The sequence below is a fragment of the Pezoporus occidentalis genome, unplaced genomic scaffold (genome assembly GCF_034315485.1).
Source record: "Pezoporus occidentalis ecotype Australia unplaced genomic scaffold, CSIRO_AGI_Poc_V1 ctg65, whole genome shotgun sequence".
In the NCBI taxonomy this organism is placed as follows: Eukaryota; Metazoa; Chordata; class Aves; order Psittaciformes; family Psittacidae; genus Pezoporus; species Pezoporus occidentalis.
In genome coordinates, this window is record NW_026915998.1 from 774,825 (window position 1) to 794,647 (window position 19,823).

General features: G+C 51.8%; 2 protein-coding genes across 2 annotated transcripts; both read right to left on the reverse strand.

Annotated features, from left to right (window-relative positions):
* Positions 1–858: 858 nt before the first annotated feature.
* On the reverse strand, positions 859–2,298 carry LOC134174994 (thymosin beta-15A homolog). The gene is made up of 3 exons (XM_062640408.1): positions 2,195–2,298; positions 1,755–1,859; positions 859–1,363 (listed from the first exon to the last, which is right to left on the reverse strand). The coding sequence occupies exons 2-3, from the start codon at positions 1,852–1,854 to the stop codon at positions 1,326–1,328; spliced, it is 138 nt and encodes a 45-aa protein (XP_062496392.1). The 5' UTR covers positions 1,855–1,859; positions 2,195–2,298; the 3' UTR covers positions 859–1,325.
* Positions 2,299–6,177: 3,879 nt separating this feature from the next.
* PRPS1 (phosphoribosyl pyrophosphate synthetase 1) lies at positions 6,178–18,418 on the reverse strand. The gene is made up of 7 exons (XM_062640453.1): positions 18,124–18,418; positions 15,343–15,526; positions 14,913–15,011; positions 12,994–13,118; positions 11,038–11,211; positions 10,199–10,358; positions 6,178–8,177 (listed from the first exon to the last, which is right to left on the reverse strand). Exons 1-7 carry the CDS (start codon positions 18,243–18,245, stop codon positions 8,085–8,087), a joined length of 957 nt encoding a protein of 318 aa, XP_062496437.1. The 5' UTR covers positions 18,246–18,418; the 3' UTR covers positions 6,178–8,084.
* Positions 18,419–19,823: the final 1,405 nt, after the last annotated feature.

The window sequence follows — 19,823 nt, forward strand, 5'->3', positions numbered from 1 at the left end:
GCCCTTGGCAGGCAGCATGGGTGGAGGCAGATCAGCACCATGTCCAGGCAGGCACAGCAGCCCCGTGCTTGTCTCCAGCTGACCAGGCTCACTAGGGACACAGGCCAAGGCTGTTGGTTGGCAAGCCTGCCTCCACCACCTCCATAAGCAGCCTGCTCAGTGACCCCGCAGGCCAAAGGGGAGGTGAGGAGATGCTGGCAGCACCCAGGGAGCCTCAGCATAGACCTGGAGGCACCATCAGACCTCAGTTCCCCCTTACCTCCTGTGCTGGAGGCAAACTGCAGGACACAGGGATCTCTACTCCTGCAAGACAGGGCTAGGATCAGACCTGAGGGGTCTGCTGCATGGATGCATCCTTACAAGGGTACAGAAACCTCCTCCAAGGGTGGTGGTTGGCTCAAGGTGGACAGAGGCTACCAGGCTGCAGCACCAGGTCCCAGGCCAGCACAGGCACCTCCAGCCATGCAGGCAAGGAGCCAGCTCAACCCCACAAGTGACATTTCAGGCAGGGGACTCCAATCTTTTTGAAGCAGGAGGCTCAGCCATCAGGTAGGAATGCCCCAAGTTAGCACCTGCTAGAAGATGCACCAAGAAACTGCTGCAATGGTGGGATGACCAATAGAAGAGCAGCCGCAGCCAGCTGAGCCCCCAGCAATGCCCCCAGCTCTGGTCACCAGGAACTGAGCCCTACAGTAACACCTCTAAGGACTCACCCCCGAGGGAACCATCCCATAGAGCCCTTTGAGCAACACCAAACCACCAGCCCTGCCACAGCACCAGGCAGAGACCTTCCCACCCCCCGGGGCAAGCAAAGCTGCAGGCTGAGCAGCTACCAGGGAAGAAGCCAGAAGCCATGGGTAGGCCATTACATTTTTTATTTTATAATAAACTTCTCATTTTTCCCCCAAGGAAGACAAAAAAACGTGAGTGAGGCTACAGAACACCATCAGTGAAGAGTATGCGAGACAGACCCAGGCCGTGGGCCACAAAGCATCACCCACTCCCCAGGCAGATGGGCTCCATCCACAGGAGCTTCCACAGCCCTTGCTCATCTCCCCACCACATCAGAGCAAGACCAGCGCTGTCAACTGGAGGTGGCTGAGCAGCAGAGATGGACTCGGGTCAGGCTATTGATGGACTGAGAGGGCCACGCTTTGTTCCCCCAACCTGCCATAGCTGCCAGCGAGGTGGGGCAGTGGGTTGGGTGATGCTGCTGCTCCTATACATGTACATGATAGAAATTTAAAAAAAAACCACATGATTTAATTCAAAATGAACAAAAAAAGAAAATCAAGTGGTTGCTCTTCCCGCCCGGCCATCTCGCTCTAGGAAGACTTCACACATTCCTTCTCCTGCTCAATAGCTGCAAGAGAAGAGAGGTCCATTAGTCCCTGGGGGTTTCTCATGGAAGCACCCACTGGAGAAGTCTGCAGAGCAATCCCTCAGGCCGTGGTGCCCAGTTCTATGGTTTAGATGCACGCTCCAAGTCAGACACACACAAGGATGACACCAGGTTGGGCACCCGCCTTCAGCTCTCAGGGAAGCCCTGCCCTGGGGCAACACCTCGATGGCACAGCCCTCTGCATCTGACCGTGCCCTGAGCCTCGCCTCCTGACAGCGGTTTCCTCCGGGTAAAACCCAACTGCCCCAACCCACCTCCCTCCACCGGCGAGACCAGCACCCCAGGACACGGACCGCACCGGCCAACGGGTGCCCGCCGCAGCCGCGCCCTGCCCGCCGCCCCTCGCACTCACTCTCCTTGGAGGGCAGCGTGTTCTTCTCCTCCGTGTTGGTTTTCTTCAGCTTCTTCTTGTCGAACTTCTCCACCTCGGACAGGTCTGGCTTGTCGCACATTTTGCCTGCGAGCACCGCACCCCCCGCTCAGCCGCGGGCAGGGGGAGCGGCAGACAAAGGCGGCCCGGCCCCCGCCGCGGACAATAGCGCAGGGCGGGGCGCGCCGCTCCCCCGGCCCCGGCCAGCCCCGCACCGACCGGGCGGGCAGCGGAGCGGCTCCCGGTGCCCGCACCCACCGGGGGGACACCCGCCCGCAGCGCCAGCCGCGCTCCCTGCGGCACCGCCCGCAGCCCCCGCCCAGGGAGCCCCGACCCGCGCCAGCCCCGCACGCAACACCCCCCCCCCGGTACCCGCACCCCGCAGGACCCGCACCCCCCGGGACGCGCCGCCGGGTCCGAACCTGGTGCGGAGCTGCCGCGTCCCGTCCCGCTGCGCTTCCAGGTGAGGCTGGCGGGCTCGGCGTGGGGCGGTGCCTTATATAGCCCGGCCACCGCCCAGCCTGCCCGCCCGTTGGCTGCCCGCCGCCCGCGCCGCCTCATGGGAACTGTAGTCCGCACATGGCTGCTGCTCCCCCGCGGCGCCCCCGGGAGAACTACAGCTCCCGACGTGCACCGCGGCGCGGGGAGGACAGGGCGGGGGTGCGGCCGGGAGTGTCACCCGCGGTGGGAAGACATGGACAGGGCTCCGCATGGACACCAGCGCCGTATGAGCATCGATCCGTATGGACACAGCTCTCATACAGACACCGCTCCTGCGTGGACACTGATCCATATGGACACAGCTCCTGTATAGAAACCGCTCCTGCACGGACACTGATCCATATGGACACAGCTCCTGTATAGAAACCGCTCCCATATGGACACTGATCCATATGGACACAGCTCTCATACAGACACCGCTCCTGCATGGACACTGATCCATATGGACACAGCTCCTGTATAGAAACCGCTCCCGTATGGACACTGATCCATATGGACACAGCTCTTATATGACACTGCTCCTGCATGGACACTGATCCATATGGACACAGCTCCTGTATAGAAACCGCTCCTGCGTGGACACTGATCCATATGGACACAGCTCCTGTATAGAAACCACTCCTGCGTGGACACTGATCCATATGGACACAACTCCTGTATAGAAACCGCTCCCGTATGGACACTGATCCATAGGGACACAGATCCCGTATAGACACCACTCCCATATGGACACAGCTCTCTTATAGACACCACTCCCACATGGACACCAATCCATATGGACACAGCTCCTGTATAGACATTGTGCCTGCATGGACACTGCTCTGCATGGGCGGCAGCTGCCCTCAGCATCACACCCACCCTTGCTGCCTCCCCACATGTGGGTGCCAGCTGTGAGGAGCAGCAAGGTGATCCCCATAGGATCCCAGGGCACCGTCCCAGCCGCAAACCCTGCCCAGAAGTAGGTGCCCCACATCCATGGGGCTCCAAAGGGATGCACCAGTCCCCCACAGCTCTGGGCTGAAGCAGAACTAGCCTAGGAAAGCAAGCTCTGGGGATAAAAATAGCCCCGTGTTTTCACAGCTGGGGAGATGCTCAGCCTGCGGCTGCACTGGCTCCAGCCACAGTGCTGCCTGTGGAGATCTGGTCTGTAAAGCAGCAGTGGGCAAGGAGCAGACCCTGCTGACAGAGGCCTCACTTGGCTGTAGCAAGGCAAGATGGTGCAGAAAGCATGGAACCACCAGCACAGATCAGATGGGCTGGAGTGCAGGTGGGAAAAATACCTTTAGGGTGTAAATGCAGGCAGCCCATGTGTTCCCGTCTGGGCTGGGGAGCAGGAAGGGCGCTGGTGGTCCAGGGGGCACATCCACACTGGCCACCAGGATGGGGTGTTTGGAAGGTCAGGATCATAGAATCACAGCATGGTTTGGGTTGGAAGGGACCTCAAAGCTCATCCAGTTCCAAGCCCTGCCACAGGCAGGGACACCTTCCACTGGAGCAGCTTCCTCCAAGCCCCTGTGTCCAACCTGGCCTTGAACACGGCCAGGGATGGGGCAGCCACAGCTTCTCTGGGCACCCTGTGCCAGCGCCTCAGCACCCTCACAGGGAAGAACTGGGAGGCCTTGCAGTAGGATCCTCCAGGTGCTGAAGGGAATGAGGAGGGAAAACCACCACCAACCCTTCTGCACCATGAGCAGGAACCTGCTGCGAGCACCATGGGTACCGGCTGTGCTGCAGCAGCTCCCTTGCCTGCCAGGCTCTGGGGCTCTCTCCAGGCTTATGGGAGATTTTGCAGAGAAAATCCCCAACAAGCCCGAGGAAACACTCGCTTTGTGTTCGAGCTGCACCTTGGGAGTGGGGCAGCAGCGCCAGCACATCTTGGCCTGAGGTGGCCTCTTGTCCTGAGGATACAGGCACCTTCCAGCTCCAGCCAGCAAACAGGCTCTGAATTGAAGAAATGCCAGTGTTCATGCACACAGCAAAGGCAAAGGCCAAGACCTAAGGCCAGTATTAAGCTGTGGTTGCTACTCTGAGAGCAGTCTGAATGGCAAACAACTGCTGGTCCCTCTCTGCCAGGAGCTGCTGTAGGCAAAGCCCCAGGCCAGGTTTGGAGGGTGCCCCACAGCCAGCAGGAGCCAGCCCAGGCAGAGCTGCCCCCACAGCATCCTTCCAGCCCCCCCCCCCCAAAGCCCAGCCTGCACTGAGAAACAGCTCAGTTTTTCCTGCACAGCCAAAAGGAAACAAACCCCCCCACCTCAGTTTCCAAACGAAAGCAGGAAATCCTTTTTGCCTTCATGCAAATCATCAGACGAGTGTTTCACGTTGTGTTCACCCTCCAGCTGTGCTGCCTTCCCCCTCTTCCCTGCCTGCTCTCCACATGCTTCTCCTTGGCGGATGCAGCACAGCCTCCTGTGGCTTTTGTCCCCAGCAGGCAGCGAGTGTGCAAGAACCTGGTCCCCATCCGCATCCACCCCTCGCCAGCGCTGGCTGCACCCACCCAGCCAAGGTGCAGCCCTGGGTGATGGCTCCATCCCCTCCACACTGCGGCGTGCTGCGAACGGGGTCTTTGTCTGCCCAGGCACAAAGCCCCTGCTGCGGCCATGCTCCAACAGGAGCTCCCCCTTCCCTGAGCCGGCCACGCTCCTACAAACCACAGCCAGGGCAGCCTTAGAGCCCTCTGCACTCCCAGCAGCAAGGCGTGGGGAGCCTTTACAAGCCATCCTGCATAGAGAACAAGAGAGGGGTTTATATCCCACCAAGAGCTCTTTTCCCCCATGACAAATCTGCAAAGCCCCATAACTGCACAACCTGCTTCTTCCTCATGTGGTTTGGTACTTCTGCTTTCAGTAATGGATAATGAAAGAACAGAGAAGGGGAAAGCACACACAGCTCTGACTCGAAATAAAACAGAGGGACTGCAGCCATTTTGACGAGGTTTAAATCTCCCTCAGAAGGCTGTCGGGGCTCAGACACAGCCTCAATTCACAGCCATGCCCAGGAATTGCTTCATTCCCTTCACCTGGTGGTTTTCTCTCTGATCACTTTATTTCCATCTCCTCCTTACAGGGAGAACCAGGCCCTGAGCCCCTTCAGCCACCACTGGGCCATGAGCCAGCCCCACAGCTCCCAGTTGACATCTTCCTGCCCATCTACAACCCCATCCTCCCTCCAGACCACTGCCTTCTACCAGCACAGGACCGGAGACCCTAGAAAGGCAGCCAGCACTTGGGGCTGCTCTCACACCAGGGCTCACTCCTCCCATGGATTCTACCACTGCATTCAGTTCAGAAAGGGACTGTTAACTCTGACTGATCCCCCACTGCCCATCACCACCGAGGCAAGCTGCTGCCTTCTCCAGATCATAAACACCAACCCTCGAGCTGAGGAATCACCTGCACACTGTAATGCACAGGTAGAAAAGGAAGGAACTGCTGCTGCAAGCAATGTGGAACGTGTCTCATCTTGCCCCCAACAGCAAAGTGCTCTGCCTGCAAGGCAAACCCAGCTTCGAGCGGCTCCAGGCATCCCCACCCTGCATTAGCTTCAGCTACCCAGGCACATGAACATTCATATTTGCTCCGCTATGCAGGTTTCCCCCTACCTGTTACGTGAATGGATTTGCTCAGGTACATCACTGAACAGTGCGAGAGAAGCTCCACCACCAGCTCCAAGAATTAAGTCCAGGAAATCAGACACAGAGAAAAGCCCCTACCAAGGGGAGCAGCTTGGTCCCAAGCTTTTCCTTCCATGTGATGTGAGCACAGCCACGCTGGACCTCACTGTCAAGAGGTTTAAACCAGATGAGCTTCCAAGGTCCCTCCCAGATGATGCTCTACCAACACGATCTGCCTTGCAGGTGACCCATCCCCTCTGTCAGGGTTTTAGAAGCATTTCCAGGCAGAGGCCATGGTTTTTAAATAAAAGTTTAATTCCTTCATCAGGTTTAAACACAAACGCTGCTGAAAATCCTGCTCAATGCCCCGGCTCTGGGCTTGCAGGGCACTGGCAGTGTGGCAGCAGGGGCTCCAAACACAGGAGGCAGGAATCAAGACTCTCAGTAGAGCTCAGTGCAGGATGCAAAGCAAGGAAGCAAGAGACACACTTTCTGGACAGACACCAAATCTTATACATAAAGAAAAGCCCCACACTGTAATAGAAGTAGTAACGTTGCCACAGAACAGGAGTTGTAGGAAGGGAGAGAAGTCTTCAGTAAAAGGCACAACTAAGGAAGTACTTCCCTAGATCTTAACCAAGTCTTCCAGTTAGCTCCACTGACACCCCAGCCCCCAGCCTCTCACAGCCATGCTGGTTACCCTAGCAAGTCATTTCGAGTTCCTTATTTTCCCTTTTTCCCTTCCTCAAAAACAAATAGGAGTGCTTATAAAAACCAGCACATGATGTAAGAGCTCAGTCTATAACCCCACAAGAGTTCAAGAGAGACTTAACAGTTTACCTTATGATTGTCTGGTACAGTTACTCAGTATTCAAGTTTCAGGTGATGCCTATACCCAGGAACCTCAGCCAGCTCTAGTTTTGGTATTTTTCTTTCAGGCACTTTGCTGCCTGTCAGGTTGGTGCTGGATCCATGGTTTTCCCAGTACTATGTACCACCAGCCTCTCCAACCCATCGCTGTAAGCACCCATTAGCAGCATCAGACCCACTCCAAAGCCTTCTTCAGGTTTTGTAGTCCCGCAACCTCCTATGTTCCTTGGTTTAAGACCTTTTGCAAGAAGCAACTTTCAAGGCAAGGCAGACAGTGATCAGGGCAAGCAACCAGAATGTGTCAGTAACTTACAGGACAACAGGATCGCAGGCAATGAGAGGCTAAGACAGCTGGACACAAAGCTGTTGCGTTTTAGGCCACCCAGTGTCTGAGCAGGCACTTGCTAGATGCAACAACCAAGCTACTATGGGATAAAGAGGCTCAGTTTACGAGTGTACTGGTAAAAAAAGGATCCAGGATTTGTACAGCAAGTCAAGGTGCAGCTGCAGTCCATGGCAGCACCCTTCCCATCACTAGCAAGGCCAGGAGCTCTGAAACTGAGCAACTGGTTTCAGCCTACACCAGAAACTACATGCAACCACCATCAGTCCTCTATGTAAGAGGGAGAAGAATGCTTGTTCAGGGTGAATCTTGAGCTCTAACTTACTACAGCAAGGCAGTACTGCACAGACTATGCTCTCACCTTCACTTTGCTGTGCAGCATGCTAAAAGGACATCTAATTTAATTAATAAGATGAACTCAAGGTTGAAAATGACACTGACCTCCTTCCATGGGAGAAAGCTGTAGTAGAACCACCTCCCAGGTGTCCCCCAGGGTTTTACCTAGGGTCAAGCTCGGCCAAGATACAAACCTTCCCCATCGCTCTTGAAGGGCTTCTATCAGGTATAGAGGGGTAAGACAGCCAGCAGTCTCTCGGGCTCTTGCCGCAGATCCACATCAACACGTCCTAAGGAGCTCTACTTCCCAAGCAATTTAGGGTTTGCATGCCAGATCATCTAACCCTCCCCCAAAACAATTGTGGCAATAAGCCATGGGTCAGTCCCGCTCTCCACAGACCTGCAGAGATGAGTCAGTATTACTGCTGAGCCCCCATGCACAGGGCTGCTGGTGGAGTTGGGAGTGTTACAGATGAGCTTCCCCCCTCCAGCTTCCCAGTGTTGGGATCAGAGCCAGTAAGGCTGACTTAAGCAGGAGGAGCTGTGGAGAGCTGCACTGGAACAAGCAGAGTCTTCTACTGAACTTTACAACAAGCTGAACAACTTTTGGTTTTAAAAAACAAGCCATACAAGCAGCAGCTGACATCTCTTGTTATAAAGGGACATGGCTGAACAGGTAGGAGACAGATTCCCCATTATGAGTCCTCCTGATGGCCTCTGCAAGGATCATCGAGATGTCAATCACCTGCAGGGGAAGAAAGATGTGTCAGTGTCACTGAGGAAAGACATCGAGCCTGGAAGGGCAGCTGCTAAGTTGGGAAGAACTTAAAGAGAAAACTCATTACCCAAACCCATAACGTGCCAGATGCAGACAAATGATTTCTACACAGGACTGAGAGTTAATTACATATCATTCTGAAGGTATTCTACATATAGCAACAGTCGTTTCCCTGTTAATCTTTGTCAGGATGACAGTCCACTGTCACCTTTCTTTGCTGAGACTCCCTAAGCTCAGTCTGTTTACCCTAGGAACTGTCTTATGTACTTTGCAGAGAAGCTGGGGGAGTCTCAATCACGACCAGATCGCCTCCCTTGAGGCAAGAGGCTTTACCATCACTGCCAGCAGTCTAAGGCAGATGAAGCTGTGCTGCAGCTCGGGTCCCAGGTTCTGTGCTAGCTCCACCTGGTGGGTAACCCAGTTAACAGGAGGGAAAGATGAAGGCTCAGTAAAACTCTAGCTCTGCACCCAGCAGCTAAAGCGTTTTGATGTGTGGTTGCAGTAAGAAGCATCATGTTCACGGTGCATTAAGGAGAGGAAGTGAAATCCATATTTAACATTTCCAGGTATTCTGCATCCTAAGGAAATGAAGAAAGAAACTGAGGAACTACAGAGCAGACAGAACATAAGACTTAAACCCTTTAGTTCTGTATTTCTCACCACTGAACATCAGAAGCCAGTGTAAAGCAGTGAGGTGCTAAGTGAGAGCCTGAGCAACTACCCACTGCAATCTCTGGCTACAGCTGTTTACATACTGATAACCAGTTTAACACGTTGCCTACATGAACTGTAGTGTGGGGCTCAGAAAGAACTGAAGCATCAGACACTTTAGGTGTGCTCAGCTGCAGGAATATCATCCAGAAGTTAGTGCTGAAAAATATGCAACCCAACAGCAGTTTGTCATCAGCTTATAGTTTAATTCCCTAAAGGAGCCAAAAATTCACTGCAGCTTCAACCAGCTGAGCTTCCTTTCCAACAGAATCCTGGTATTAAGGAACCTGCTGCACTCACAACAGTACTAGCTGAGCCTCAGCAGTGCCATTCACTTCCCAGAACTTCTCCAAATCACAGAATGCCTGTGTCCTACATATCTGTGCTGTGAAGCTAGTGCTTAGGATGCCCTTGGCTGTGTATATTCTACAGCAGTACCTGAAGCTTCCAATTGACCTATTATGCCCCAATGCTCAGGTAAAACTGCAGCTTCCAGCTGTCCATTAACACAGGAAACCCTCAAGTTCCACCTAGCTCAAGCTGTAAAGACATTTCTCTTTCCTTCCAGGAAAGTCAGCCTCAGCTTGGGAAACAAAATGCCATGGTACTTTTTGCTAAATGGAAACCCCAAGACACTGAGTGAGCACTTTCATATGGACAGCAAAGTGTTTTTGTTATCTCTGGTGAGTATCTGACCATTGTACTGTGGAGCTGTGTCAGCTGCTCTTGGTCAAACCAGCAAGACATGGCTGTGGGACAGAAGTGCATTCCCTTTCCACCTCACTGGCACTGCTAATTAAGACCAGACCTGAGGCACTCACCTTCCCCAGACCAGGCCTACTTTGCTTCACAAAAGGAAGAGACACTCTGCTCCAAGGGCTGGCCATTAGGTGATAGTTACACAGCTGAAGCTGGCATTCCCAACTTCAGAAGTTCCTAACTACTTCTGCTTCACTATCACACACCAGCAGCACACCACTCCTCTGAGGTGCACAGACACAACTGTTTGCTCACAGCACAGCCCCCTTAGCTCAGTGATAAAACAAGCACAGGTAAATTTACTTAAATGAACTGTTTAAGATGAGTTGGATTAGAAGCTGTGTCTTCTCAGTGTAACAGGTCTATTAAGTCACAGCAATAAGAACTAGTCCACACTGCCACTGATTCCAGTACCAATGAAACTGCTGTAAGCACTGGACAGTATGAAGGGGTTTCCCCAACAGGAGGACAGACAAGTGCTGCTTCCCCCCCAAGGAGTGACAGAAGTAGCTGCTCACCTGGATTTTAGGGCACTGCTTCATCTTGTCCTCTTGGGGTATCGTGTTTGTGACCACAACCGCCTCAAAACAGGCATTGTTGATCCGAGAAATTGCTGGCCCAGAAAAGATCCCGTGAGTTAGGATAGCATAAACTTTGGTGGCTCCTGCTGACACAAGCCTGTAAGGTGGGAATAAGGAGGATGAGGAATTCTTAGCAAGTATTAAATTGATATTAATGCAAGACACTTGGTAAGCATGAAAGGAGACAACAGCATATGCTTAAGTAACAGGCCACCTTTGACTCCACCCTCCAGCCCACTACTGTGTTGGGGGAACAGTTCACAACAACACCATAAAACCCACCACAGAAAGTATACACTGGAAAAAAAAGTGTTCTAAGCTCTTTTGGGACATTTGGACTAGGTTATAAATCACCTTCCATTGTTTTTGCCAACACAGGGAGCAGGTATTTAATACCAAATGTTATATTTGCTGGTGTTTCTAGTGAGGAAGGCTTGAACTTCAAATAGAAATTCACATGTATGACCTTAACCTGGTGGACCAGACAGCACATAGTTCTACCTGCATAGCCAGTGAGGGTCTAGTGGTAGCATGTCAACACAAGCGTTTCTCAGATAAAAAAGACATTATGGTCTTCTAGCTATTTCCATTATTTCACTTATTAAAGTGAGAACTTTAATCAGGCTTTTTACTTATGTTGTATGACAGGAGATAATCAAGAAACTGTTAAAAATACCCTGTGAAACTTGACATTCAAATAACCTGCTTAACCCATGCCATAGCTTTCACTAACTGTAGGTTCCTGATTTAGGAAAGAATCAATCAGCCCTACTCACTTGTCTGCAGCGTGACAGATGGTACCACATGTGTCTGCCATATCATCTACCAGAATGGCCACTCTGTCTTTCACATCACCCACCAGGACCATGCGATCCACTTCGTTTGCCTTCTTGCGCTCCTTGTGAATGAGGGCGAAGTCTACATTCAATCGATCTGCAATGGAGGTCACTCTGAAGAGAGAACAGTTTCCAAACAACACTTAACTCCACACCAGCTTCAACTGAACCTCTTAAAACTATTAAGCACAAACTGCCACTGCAATAAGAGAAGCTGTCACCACATCTGTTCCTGCTCCAAGCAATTAGTAGAAGATGCTCTGCCACCTGAAGTTTCCCTTCAAGCAGTTAAACTGCAATGTCTGATCTAATCTTTCCCAATGACAGCAAGCAGATTAAGATAAAAGTCTTCATCCTGACCACTGTAAATTAATTTGCACTTGCAGCTCAAAGCTTAGTCAGCAAATCTGGCAAACCTGAAGTGATCAGAATGCTTGGGAAGCTGTCATCTGTATAACACTACTCTGGAAGCGCTTCAGTTGTGCTTCAACAGGGATCTACTTGCACTCATATAATCATTCAGTTATCATGCATTCAAGTGCTGGCATAAGCACAGTGGAGAGATAAACATCCAAGAAACCCAAGCCCACCACCTCACATTTACTTTGGTTAGAGTGCCCACAGCACAACCTTACCAGAGGAACCTAAACTTCATGTATTGATACTAATGAACAGTAAAGACACTAAAAGCATTACGAGTGTGAAGGAACAAAATACACATGGCCATAAGAAATTCTACACTTGGGATAAGCAGACTGAGCCTTGGCAGATGAGACTTATCAGCCTGGAAGTGATACAGAAGCTTGTTAAACTGAATTGTTTTCTGAATTATTTAGTTCTGGAGTATCTCCATGAAGTGTCACACCAGCCAAGATCTCCACATTTCAGTTTAAGTGGCCTTTGAAGAGGTTTTTGAGGAGTCAGATGACTTGGCATCCCATATACTGCATTATGCAACAAGCTACAGAAGTGGGTGAACCTACAAATGGTCCTGTCCAACACACGGGCCACAACAAAGCTACAGAAGACATACAGCAACCTACGGTGGACTTATCTGTTGGCTGTTCGTAACAGATAGCTTGGAACACTTACCAGTATGTGAATCAGATCAGCATGCACCGACATTCTGGTGTTAAGTCTTGACTTAATTAAGATTAAGTCTTAAGATCCAGATTTGGTGTCTGGATTAAAGATACATCTCCATCCCTTTGCTGTTCACATGTAGCCCTCAGTACAGAAGCATGAAGGAACAGCTTAGTTTCTCTTAATAAGCACCCAAGAACATTCTGAGCTGCTCAGAAACTGGCACGTTTATATGTTGGAAGATGGGGAGATTGTCAGACTACCAAAGTAGAAATGTGCTGTAACAGATGCTGCTGCTTTTTGGAAAGGATCCATCTATCTTCCTTGCTTCCAGCCGGCTAGCAGCAAGCTTAAGTCCCAGCTAGATATTAAAATCAAGAGTAATAAAGTAAGTGCCTTGATAAAGTCAGCTTAACACTGCAAAGCAAGCAGCCTGGATAAAAATGTTATCATTGACCAGCAGCAGTAGCCTTGTCCTGGCATAGGGCTATGAATTAAGTAATTCCCTTCTTCAACCTGCATAATCACACTTCCACAAACACATTGGTTTAGTCCAAGGGATGTGGTAATGGCCCAATTCCTACCTGTGCATCTGTGATTCTAGAAGGTGTTTAATTCTCCATGTAGCTCAGGAAATGTTCTAAACATTCCTTAAGGAGACTATCTGACCATTCCTCACTAGCTGCCACATACTGCCTTACAGAAGGCAGGCTAGCAGAGAGAATGTGTGTCCTAAGAATAAGGTGAGAAATGCTCTCAGGAATTCAAGAACATCCAGAAGCAGCACCTCAAGCGGGCTGGCTGACAGCTTACCTCTTGGCTCCACCAGCATCTGGTGAAACAATGGTGCAGTTCTTCCACTCTGCAATATTCTCTTTGATCCACTTGAGTACAGCAGGCTCAGCATATAAATTATCAACAGGGATATCAAAAAAGCCCTGCAAGGAAGACAACAGGAATAGATGTAACTGAAGGTCACATTGCAAGAACAGCTGGAAGAAGCATTCTGTATGATCAGGCATGCAGCCACCTCCTTTCCACAGCTTTCAGCTTTCCCTTCTACAGCTTTCAGCTTTCCTTTCTACTCCCCTTAATGCCAGGGCAGTATCTTTTGGGATCCAGAGAACAGTAACATAAGGAGCCTTCAGAGCCAGAAATAGTTTAGCAGCATCAGTAACACTACATCTAACACCTTCACAACATGGACCTAGTTCTATCCTAAGGGGATGCAGAAACCAGCAAACACACTCATTTTCAGAGCAGCTATCTGCCCGTTTACAGAGTCAGTCTTTAAAGCTCATTACCTAAACTGCTGGCATCAACAGGAAACCTATGAAAAGGCTTGAGTAACATTTGTTTATAATCTAACGCTGTTCCCACAACTTCACACTGCCCCAGCAGATGCCTCCAGGTAAACCTCAAAGGTCACTAAAAGCTAGAAGTTAATCCTGGACAGGGAATAAAAGGCAGAAGAGTGGGGGCAGCTACTCTAGGGGAACGTGTCAAGGTATAGGGTAACAGATGCTTCCTGCCATCATTCCTTCTGGGCTCAGCAACCCAGCGGCTACAAAAATCAGGCTGAAACCAGACAAATGCTGGAAGTGTATGTACACAAACCCAATTATTCAACTGAATCTCACCACTGCTGCTGGTGAAAGCTCAACCCTATGGCACACATCATAACTCTAAGCCTCTTAGGGAAGCGGCATCCTCACATCTTGGGATCTGTTCTTCCATTCTATGATCTTTCTGACAGTCTTCTCATCTGTGCCCCATACATTTTTATTTATTTCTATCTGAGACAAAGTATTTCTGGGCAAATTACTCTGGAAGGAACTGCACTGCAGCAAATGGCTGCATTTGTAGCATCTCCATTCAGCCTGCCTACCTACCTCACCACCAGCAGATATCTCACCCTTCTCGATTCAAAGTGTTTGCAGCAATACAAGAGAGAACTTCTCCCCCTGTCTGTTACACTGAGTTAAGTTTCTTGGTCTCAGAGCACTTGCTCAAGGTGAAAAGAAACAAGACTGGTAATGGAACAGCTTGCTGTCTCTCCTCTCCCTGGTATAGCTCATGCCACTTCTCTTACACAGCTCTGGGCAAGACTTCAACTGCTCTGTGAGACTGTTCTGTTCACCAAGCCAGCAAAACCCATGAATAATTTTCAATTCACCAACAGCTTGGAGAAGAACCAAAACCCACTTATGTGGAAGGGTGGCAATGAACGGATACAAAGTGGGATTGCCATGTTGTCAACAGCAAGCTATCAGATCACTGTCCTGGTCAACTGGACCCTCATAAGCAGCTGTGACAGTGCTCCTGGAGGCAGAGCTAACTGCTCACTTCTCCCTGATAATTCAGGAAATATGAGAAAGCTCTACTAAATATTTAAAACCACTCTTGATAAAGACATTTTGCATCTCAAATCCCTCAAAGGACCCTCAAAGTGTCACTGTGTGGCAACAGAAGTTGCATGGATCATATACTAGCTCAACATTCATTTACACAGGGCTCAATATGCTCAGTCTGCTCAAGAACAGCTGTAATTTCATTTAGAGATGAACCTGTTACCCATCTCCCTCTCCTCTTCTGACTGACTCTACAAGTGCCTTCCAGTCCCACATTCCCAAGTCCTGATCACTGCTGTGTCTAAACAAACCCAGGCTGCTGGAAAGCATGCAAGGCTCCAGACTGGAGCAGGTAAATACTTCCTGATTTTTAGCTCCTACCTGAATCTGAGATGCATGCAGGTCCATGGTGATTATATGATCTGCACCTGCCACAGACAGCATGTTTGCAACCAGCTTGGCAGAGATTGGAGCTCGACTCTAGTACAGGAAAAAACAGTATTTAAGACAAGTTCAACTCCTTCACCAAGATGTCAGTCTTCCACTTCTAGGCAATGATTCACAAGCAGTTACTAAAAGGAGCACTCATTTACATTGCATCTTTTCATCAACTGGTGATTACAGCTTGGTGCATTCTCAAGAAGAACTAGCTCTTTATGAAAAGATGAATTTGCAGTCCGATGCCCTGAGGTTTAAAGAAATTAAAATAAGTTTTATTGCCTCCTTTACATATTTAACTAAATCTAATTCCGATACAGCACTCAGGGCTTTTCATTCATCTTCTGAGTAGAAAGTTTAGCAGATCCCTTACCTTGTCCTTTTTGTCCTGCCGAGCATAAGGGAAGCAGGGTATGACAGCTGTGACTCTGCTGGCAGAGGCAATCTTACAGGCATTTATCATGATAAGGAGCTCCATCAGATTGTCATTGATTTCACCACAGCCACTCTGCACGATGTAGACGTCCTCCCCACGTACACTCTCGCCTATTTCCACACTGGGAACAAATGAGAAAAGGAGAGCTGTACCCAAATACAAATTAAAACACAGCCCATTATATATGCCTGCAGAGCAACCAAGGCACTGCATTCCCCAGGGTCTGTGGGTAACAGTGCCATATAATCAAGGGTGTTGAGCAGGAACACTGCTGCTTATTTGCTCAGTAACTATTTTACATCTCTCTAATGGTTCAGCCAGGCTAAAAGCACTCAGCCTGTACTCTGGATCAATACAAGCTGAGCACGTAAACACCCCAGAGCAGGCCTTGTTCCCCCTGAATCACAAGTACAACCACCTCAGCTGAAAGCAGCAGCATACAAAGGAAGCAAGGATGGTGGCCAACCAGCAGAGCAAGCAGAGCCAAACTTCTACCAGAAGCTATGCTGCAGCTGGTCACTATATTTGGAGTCATAACTGCTATTTACTGGCTTGAACAGACAAGCCCTCCAGCATTCCCCTTTGGAAAAGCTTTTGGGGTTAACTTCCTTCTGGATGCAATGCACACTAATCCCTGCTGATGAAGGGCCTGAATACAAGCCAAAGGTCCTGTTTGCCAGCAGCAAACTGCCAGCTCCAGTGCGTGTATCAAGACACCTGCACCAGAAGCAAAGTTGGAAAGAAAGCAGGAACCTTAGCTTTGAGGCTTCATACAGGACAAAGCTGCATTAAGACCTTTTGTTAAGGAACAGATTAACTACTAACTACTTTCAGCATTTCAGTTTAGAGATGACTGCCACAGATTTGGAAGTAACCAGAAGTCAGTCTAAGGACAAATCTCTCGGTTTGTTTCTTTCTGGCACTGGAGATGCTCACCCACTCTGCAGGCTGCTGCCACATCAAACTCTTCAGAAGTAGATTACCACCCAACCCACTCCCAATGGCTTCATTTACAGCACCTTAAGTGAGATTTTAATGTTAATATTTAATTCTCTGATCTTCCTCCCTGTTTATTCAACATGGGTTTGATGACTGCTACCTATTTACAGTCTTAATGCTCACTCTCCACCGGAAAACTGCAGTCACCTTCACTGCACGCTGATTTACACCATATACCAACCTCGCATGAAGCATGAGGTAAGTGTGCGAGTTAGCAGTAGTTGGCACACAAGCATCTCACTAAGAGTCAGTTAAGCTGATTCAAGCCATTTATAACACAAAAGAATCAATAAGCTATTTGCTGAAATAATCTTCCCTTTTCTGGGAAGCATCTGCTATCAGTTTATGAAGGTAAATAAGATTTCTCAGAGGCCTTAAAAGTCACATTTCCTGCTGGCGTCAGAACCTGCTGGCTGCAGAAGAGCAGTTAATAGAGAGCAATGAGAACAGTGCAACGGCTGAGAATCAGACTCAACCTCTCCTCTACAACTCTCTGAAGTTCTCAGTAGTTCTCAATGCTCATGCAATAGAAGCATAATATTCTACCTCATGCGTACATCTTGGATTTTCCCGGCAAAAGTTATTGTCTCGAGAAGAAATAAGTGGGTTGGAGCAACCATTCAAGGTTCTCTGTATTACACTGTGTGGTGTGTACCTGCTTAGTGTACTTCTCTAAACCAAGCTGTAAGAGCTCTGAATAAATTCTTAGCCTCTCCTTTCTTTAAGCTTCTTCAAGTAGGATGGCAGCAACTTATAAAGCACAGACAGAAAACAAGACAAATGTTAGGTTTCAGAGCCTGGGGGGAACACAGAGTGTGTGACTGCAGTCGCATCATGGGCTGTAAGGTGGTGTCAGCCTCTTATCTTCCCTGAATAATTTTAGCAGTACCTTTTAAGACTCTGATGCTCTTCAGAACAGTTTAAAGGCACCAGCTACAGCTTCAGCACAAACCTGTCACCCCTCAAGTCATCACAGTCTAGGCTACGCATGGAAGAGGCTCATCAACGGAGATGAAAGCCGGGAAGGCGCATTCCCATCAGCTCCTAGCTACCGGGGTTGGGGGGGGGAAGTCCGCCTGGTGAATCCCGCCGCTCCGACCTCTGCCATAGAGGCCGGGTGACACCGCCCCCGTGCTCCGCGCGTCGGAGCCCTGCAGCCCGCAAGGTGCAGGCACAACACCAGACCCCCGGTGGGAGCCCCGCGCACCGCGGCACAGGCGCTTTCCGAGCAGGCCGCTAGAGGCATCGCCGGGGCCGCGCAGCAGCCACCACATGGCCCGGCGCCGCCGGGAGCTCTCCGGGGAGCACCGCAGCCGCGGCCAATCCCATCCGAAGCACACACACACACACACACCCCTTCCCCCGGGGCTCCCCGGCGGGCCACCCTTCACCGGGCCGGTTGCTGTCGCTGCCTCTCAGCCAGCACTCGGTACCCGGCACGGTCACCGTACTGCTCCGCGCGCTGCCCCGCACCACACGGCTCCGGGCTGGGAGCTCGTCAAGCGGAGCCGCGCGGCGACCGCTCTGCTGAAGGACGTTCACGGGAGACCCGGCCCGGCCCGGCGCGGCGCGGCCCAACGGCTGCTCGCAGGGGAAGGGCAGGTCGCGGCCCGCCAACCCGCACTACAAGCCCCAGCAGCCCCTGCGCGGCGACTGTGCGAGACGCATCGCGGCAGCGCCCCGCGGCCCGCCGGGAGCCGTAGTGCGGCCCCGCCTCACCATGTCTCCTGGTTGCTGAACTTCTTGGTGACCACCTTGCCCAGCTCCAGGCCGAGGCGGTCCGCGATCTTCTGCGACAGGTCCTGGTGCGAGCTCCCGCTGAAGATCTTGATGTTGGGCATGATGGCGGCTGCGGCAGCGACGCTCTTCTCCTCCTCCTCGGCCCCGCTCCGCCTCGCACCGCAGCCGACCGCAGCACGGGGACCCGCCCGCCTCCTGCGCGGGACGCGGCTCGGTGAGCGCTGGCCACGCCGCCTCGCCCCTATTCCGCCATTTTGCCCCTTCCCGCTCCCCGCGCAGGCCCTTTATAGACTCCTGACCCCCACTGACACGCCCCCTCCCTCTTTCTATTGGCTGCGACGCGGCCCGGGGCGGGGCCCTGCCCGCCCCCGCAATGGCGCGAACGAGCGGTGGGCGTGGCTCAGCGCCCCGCCGGAACAACGAGCCCCTGGCGGGGGGAGGCGGGAAAGGAGTCCCTCTAAGGGGTGGGGCGTAGCGCAGGAGGAAGCCTGCGATTGGTCGCCGCCTGTCCGCCTGGCCTGCGATTGGTCAGCGAGGCAGGCGCGTCTGCGGAGTAGAGGGTTCGTTAGTGGAATGATTGGCAGTCGCCCCCCCACCAGCAGGCAAGATGGCTGCCGTCCTTCAGGGGAGGCCCCGGGGCAGCGGCAACGAAGGGGAGAGAAAATGGCCCCGCTCCCGCCGCAGGGTGCCCGCGCCCCGCGCTGCCCTCCGAGCCCCGTGGCTGAGGAGCCCCGCGGCGGTGCAGGGTGCGGGGGTTACCTCAGCATGCCGGTGTGCGTGCGCCCGCTGCCTCCTCCCGCTGCCGCCGCCGCGGCCTGCTCTGCGCTGAGCAGGCGTCACCCCGCCGGGCCGCAGCACCGCGGCGTAACGCAGTGCCCTAGCGGCATGCTGCACCGTGTCACCCTGCACCGCCGAGTCACGCTGCGGCGGCACCCCGCCACCCCCGGACAGGCTGTGCGGGCACCACCGCACCGGCGCTGGGGTCACCCCGCTGCCACACGGCAGTGTCCCGCCGTGCTGCACTGCGGACAGCGGCTCGGGGTGCCGCAGCACCGCAGCCGCTCGCTGTGAGCTCTCCTCGGGTCACGCTGTGCTGCACCCGCCTCCTAAACCAAGCCGCGCAGAGCCCTGCAGGGGACGGGCACCCACCACTTCATGTCCCTCGGTGATGGTTACAGAGAATAGGTTATCAGTAAGGAAAACACTAGCTTTTCCTGCACAAACAGAAGCCCAGGGACTGAGTCAAACACAGCACGGGAAACGGGAGCTCTGCAGCCAGATTAGCCGTGCCCGGAGCCGTCACACTGAGTAGGGCTGTCCCCAGCTATTGGCTTCAGATGCTGGGTGGGTAATGGGTCATTGTTACCAAGGTGGATGGTGGTCCTTCAGCTGAAGAGAAACCTTTTGCTTTTTTGTCGGGCACACTTCTAGGCTACAAACCCTACTAATACCCGTTTTTCTTTGCTTTTTATTTCAAGGATGCTGTGCTCGGTCTCGTTCCCTTTGGTTGAAGGGTGAATAGATAGCAGTTCGAAAGTGAAATGATGGTAGCAGGCTTTATGTGTGAGGAAGCGTTGACTTCTCGTGGATGTATCCAGTCTGACTGGTCTCATAATAAACATTTTTTGCCCTTGTCCTCAGAATCTGCAGGCATACTTGCTGCTATTTATTTTCCTATT

Excerpts from the sequence above, each read along its gene's own strand:
- LOC134174994 (XM_062640408.1), bottom strand. The coding sequence starts at position 1,854 with ATGTGCGACAAGCCAGACCTGTCCGAGGTGGAGAAGTTCGACAAGAAG. Across the intron at positions 1,364-1,754 it reads CACGCTGCCCTCCAAGGAGA|CTATTGAGCAGGAGAAGGAA; the intron begins GTGAGTGCGAGG and ends CTTCTCTTGCAG.
- PRPS1 (XM_062640453.1), bottom strand. The coding sequence starts at position 18,245 with ATGCCCAACATCAAGATCTTCAGCGGGAGCTCGCACCAGGACCTGTCG. Across the intron at positions 15,527-18,123 it reads TTCAGCAACCAGGAGACATG|TGTGGAAATAGGCGAGAGTG; the intron begins GTGAGGCGGGGC and ends ATTTGTTCCCAG. Across the intron at positions 13,119-14,912 it reads TGCATGCATCTCAGATTCAG|GGCTTTTTTGATATCCCTGT; the intron begins GTAGGAGCTAAA and ends TCTTCCTTGCAG.